At 45.0% G+C, this 5396-nt stretch overlaps 1 protein-coding gene across 1 annotated transcript; it reads left to right on the forward strand.

Annotated features, from left to right (window-relative positions):
- Positions 1–277: 277 nt before the first annotated feature.
- Positions 278–4216, forward strand: LOC109935057 (tetratricopeptide repeat protein 9A-like; the record flags this gene model as incomplete). Its single annotated transcript, XM_048618200.1, has 3 exons — positions 278–503; positions 1738–1820; positions 3978–4216. Coding segments are annotated over 3 exons (369 nt in total), but the record flags the coding sequence as incomplete, so codon positions are not given.
- Positions 4217–5396: the final 1180 nt, after the last annotated feature.

Raw genomic sequence — 5396 nt, forward strand, 5'->3', positions numbered from 1 at the left:
TGCCCTGACATTGGGAATCACGCCCTCAGCTATGTCTTCCTAAACACAGGAATGTCCTTCCACAACCTTTCAAACTCAAATGCATCCTTTAATAAACCCCTTTTGCTAAATCCTACATCTTTGCAAACCTTTAGCCACTTAACTTTCCCCTCATCTGGCTTGCTATCAAATTTCATTTGAAAATTGTTCCTGTGAAGCAAAAGTTGAGCATATTGAAGGTGCTATATAAATGGAGATGGGTTGTTGACCTGGGCTGACAACCCACCCTCCTCCTTGAAATGTCGATGTGTCACAATCTGACTCCCATTTTTCTTTGCCAGCGTGTCTTCTCCAGTCTGAGCTGGTAAACTATGAGCGTGTGAAGGAATACTGCTTAAAAATTCTTGGGAAGCACAAGGACAATTTCAAAGCCATGTACAGAGCAGGAATTGCCTTTTATCATCTCGGAGACTGCGAGAGTGCCCTGCAGTACCTGAAAGAAGCAAAAGATCGGGAACCCACAGGTAAGGTGGCCAGCAGCGTCGTCTCACACATAGACAACACCAAGTCAGTGACTAAGAGAGACTGAGAAAGATAAAAGGGACTGAGGGACTGAGAGAGACTGAGAAAGATAAAAGGGACTAGGAGAACTGAGAGAGACTGAGAGGGACTGAGGGACTGAATGAGACTGAGAGAAACTGAGAGCGACCGAGAGAAACTGAATGAGACTGAGAGGGACCGAGAGAGACTGAGGGAGACTGAGAGGGACCGAGAGAGACAAAATATGATGATGTTTATCCAGTTGTCATCGTCAAAATGGGCTGAATTGCCACTTTCTGTGCTATAATCTTGCATGGATTCTCAGAAATAAAAAAACAGATCGACCTCAGTCCTGTTAACATCCTAACAATTATAGAATAACAATGTAATTGTTGATTGATTAATTTATTTACTCACTCACTCACAGAATGCAGGCCAGGCCAACATTTATTGTCCATCTCTATGTGCCTTTGAACACACTTCGTAGCTGTTTGATACAACTGAGTATCTGAGGGCTCATGCAGCACCGTGGTAGTGACCCTATCTCTGAGCCAGGAGATCTTGGTTCATATCCCAGCTGCTCTGAAGGTGTGTTGATGGGAGAATATCTACAACTGAGTGCCTTGCTACAACCGTTTCAGAGGGCCCTTTGTTTTAAATGAGTCAACCCCTTTACTGTGGGTCTGGAGTCACATAGGCCAGACCAGGTAAGGCTGGCAGATTTTCTTCCCTAAAGGACATCAGTGAGCCAGACGATGATAATGGCTTTCATGAGATTGGATTTTGATTGTGAATTGAGTTTAAATTCCACTAGCTGTCATTTGAACTGTTGCAGATTTGCCTGGGCTGCTGGATTTTATTTAGCTCCATGATATTACTGCTGCCTCCTGCATGAGGGTAATCCATCTTTAATTGAGGAGAATTCAACACAGTCCAACACACAGTGAGCAAAGCCCTCCATGTTAGAGACAGTCTGGAGCCAGTGAGCTGTAATCACTTGTGTTTCCAGAACCACATACACACCAGGTGCCAAATTACTCAGAAAGCATTGTTTTTAAATTCTTTCACAGGATATGGATGTTGCTGGCTAGACCAGCATTAGTTGCATCTCCTTAACTACCAGCTGGTGAGGATGCTGGGGCTGAGCTTCGGGTTAGTTACTGGGTCGTGTTTTGGAGAGTGATTAAAGTGATCTTTTCCTCTCTGGTCCCTTCACAGACACCAATGTCTTCAGATACATCCAACTGACGGAGATCAAGATGAATCGATCCAATCAGAGGGAGCAAGAGGGCACCAAGGAGGTGATTGGTTAATAAAGTACACACAAGACCTATGGACATAGCCATCTCCGAGGCTGAGTTGGAGCTAATAATAACAAAACGATCAGAGTTTAGCAATTATTTTCACAACAGACAGACCTACCTGGGCTAGGGCCATGGTGTGAGAGTCTAAGCATTGGCAGGGGGTGCAGGTGTGCGAGGTTAGTTTGATTGTACACAGTTTTAACCTATTAACAAAGCACGCTTGATATGTCCCTGCAATTTTGATCGGAGGCTTGCACCTTCAAACATTGCTGCCACCTGTCATTGTCAATAATCTCCCACCCCAAGCAAACAAGTTCCTTTCTTGCCCTTGGGCCCAGGAGGGTTGGGGTCAATATGACACTCTATCCAGTAGGTTGTGGGTTCAAGCCCCATTCTAGGGACCTCAGCCCAAAATCTAGGCCCGCACTCCCAATGCAGCACCGATGGAGTGCTGTAGGGTCAGAGGTGCCATGTTTCGGGGCATTTGGAGATTGAAGCTCTGTCTGCCCCTGACAGGTGACCGCAAAAAGATCCCATTGCCCCAGTTTTGAAGAAGAGCGCTCCTTGGCGTCCTGGTCAATATTTATCCCTCACCCAACCTTGTGATAAATGGGATGCCCAATCATTATCTTGTAGTTCATTGTAGAGCTGCCTGTGTGTCAATTGGCTGTTGTATTTCCTACATTTCAACCGTGACTGCATTTAAAAAAAATTCTCATTGACTGTAACGTGCTTTGGAAAGTCTTGAGTTCATAACAGGTGCTATAGAAATGCCAATCTTCCTTTCCTTTTATAAGAACAGAAGTAGGCCATTAATACAAATCATGGCTGATCTCATCTCGGCCCCAGCTCCACTTTCCTGCCCACTCTCTATTACCCGTTATTAATTAAAAATCTATCTCCCCTTAAACTTATGCAATGTCCCAGCTGCACTCTGGGGGAGTGAATTCCACAAATTCATCACCCTTTTGAGAGAAGTAATTTCATCTCTCTTTTAAATCTGTCGCCCCTTATCCTAAAACGATGATCTCTCTTTCTAGATTGATTGAGAAAACTGTGCGAAAATGTCACCACCACCACCCCCCTCTCCACCAGACTCGGCTTGAAGCACAAATCTTCCCATCAGACAGCTGGCCCCAATGCATGTAATAATTGCGTTGTCACACTCCAGAATGTATGCAGTTTGCCCAGCGGTTGGATGTCTGTGGTTGCTCCAGGAATGGGACAGACTGGAACCTCAAACTGTCTGGTGAAGACTCCCTGCTTTGAAAAGGAAAGTCAACATGGATTTTCTCCTCCAGCTCCCCTCACCCTCAATAATGAACCCCTGATTCTCTCCTAGCCCAGCCTTGAACCCACTGACAATTTGCCTGTTGTCTCTCTGGCCTGTGTGCTACCCTCTGTCCCGGAGGGTGTTCTGGCGTGGGAAGAAAAGGGAAGAAGAAATTGGGGCAGACAAAATGAACCGGTTTGGTGGACAGAAAGAAAGATCTGTAAGTTTCAAGATGTCATGGAGCGTGCCTTCCATCACAGAGCAGCCTCAGCTATTTCTGGTCCCCAGCCCATTGGTGTAACTCCCACACAATGGCCTCAAATGAATGCGGGTGACAGGAACCTTACCTATGTGTTGTAGAACTGATGGGAATTGGGTTCGCTTCTGTAGGGGGAAGGGTCAATGATTGGCCTGAGTGGGGCTGCCCCTTTGGATCTAGGACCTTTGGCGGGGGTGCGGGGGGTGGGGCAGGTGAGAGAGGTGCAGAGAGATGGGCTTGTTTGCCACCTGCTGGGGGAACAGGAGACAGGAATCCCATTGAGTCCCTGATTCCGGTGAAACTAGAGGAGAGTTGGCTTCCAGTGATAGGAGCCTAATCGACAATTAGTGAGCAGGTGAATAAGCCCTTCCCACCTCTGATTTTCCTGTACCCTCCCCACTCCAACTGCAGTTTGGGGGTTCCCAACCACTGTGTCTCTTGCTGCTGAATTGATGGGACAAAATTCCGTGCTTCCTCCCAAAAGCAACAATCCCAAACGTGTCTTGAAGTTAATTCCCAAATCTTCAAACCCATTCTTTTAAAGCCTCCGATGCGTTGCTGGGTTCCACTAGATTCTGGCATTGACCTTTCAGGATTCACTGCCCCTTTTGATTTTTTTTAGGAAAATGGGCCAAATCGCCAAAAGATGTCAAAGGTCAAATGGACAATAAAAGGCGAATGACAACCATCGACTCATGGTCTTCATCACTGGAACTTTCTGTTAAGAAAATGGGAAGGCAACCAAGATTTGATTGTAGATTTGAAGGTTTATATTTAGAGTGTGATATTATAGAGTGTTATACTTTTAATAAAGCATCTGAAAGTGATCAAAATCCAATATTCCACTTTGATCAATTTAAATTTGTGTTTTGATTATTTTTGCTGAAGTGGGTGTTATCTAAGTAATGTAGGTTTGGGAATGATCCTATCATGATTGGAGGATTTACTCCGAGAAATGCGTTCATAAAGTTTCATCTACAACTGGGACGTCCTGAAAGGGACATTCAGTCTGGGTGGCCATTCAACCACTTGACTGTACAGTCTTCTACACCAGTCTTTTTCCCTGTAGTTCTTTTTAACTGTTTACCTGACTCCTCCTAAAGTGGTATAATTGAATTGACCTTATATGACCTTATAGAGGTTTATAAAATCATGAAAGGCGTGGATAGGGTGATCAGCCAAGGTCTTTTCCCCAGGGTAGGGGAGTCCAAAACTAGAGGGCATAGGTTTAAGGTGAGAGGGGAAAGGTTTAGAAGGGACCTAAGGGGCAACTTTTTCACGCAGAGGGTGGTGCATGTTTGGAATGAGCTGCCAGAGGAAGTGGTGGAGGCTGGTACAATTACAACATTTAAGAGGCATCTGGATGGGTATATGACTAGGAAGGGTTTAGAGGGATATGGGCCAAATACAGACAAATGGGACTAGATTAATGTAGGATATCTGGTTGGCATGGACGTGTTGGACCGAATGGTCTGTTTCCATGCTGTACAGCTCTATGACTTCATGTGCCAAAACAGTCCATAATCTACAGTCCTTGAATATGAAAAAAAGTTCTTCTAGTTTCCCCTAACACTCCTAAATGAGAACATACAATGTTCTACAATCCTAATGAGACATCTATTAGTTCCACGCAGCTCAAAGAAATGTTGAGCTGAAGCACTCGCAGATTCAGACATTGTGAATTCAAGTCTTCTGTTTTTTTAAAGTCTCTCTCTTCCCCCCCCTTAACCCGTTGATCTCAGTCTTTACATACTAGCTAATCAATCATCTCAGCTTCAGGTCATCTCTGCAGGAGTTCTGAATAGACAGCAGGTAGCATTTGAACCCAAGCCTTCCAGCTCAGAGCTAGGGACATTTCCACTGTGCCACAATAGCCCAGTTCCTCAGAGTAGTGTCCAAGGCCCAACCATCTTTAGATGCTTCATCAATGATCTTCCTTCCATCATAAGGTCAGAGCGGGGATGTTTACTGATGATTGCACAATGATCAGTACCATTTGCGACTACACAGATACTGAAGCAGTCCATGTTCAAATACAGCA

Source organism: Rhincodon typus, chromosome 39 (assembly GCF_021869965.1).
Source record: "Rhincodon typus isolate 14 chromosome 39, sRhiTyp1.1, whole genome shotgun sequence".
In the NCBI taxonomy this organism is placed as follows: Eukaryota; Metazoa; Chordata; class Chondrichthyes; order Orectolobiformes; family Rhincodontidae; genus Rhincodon; species Rhincodon typus.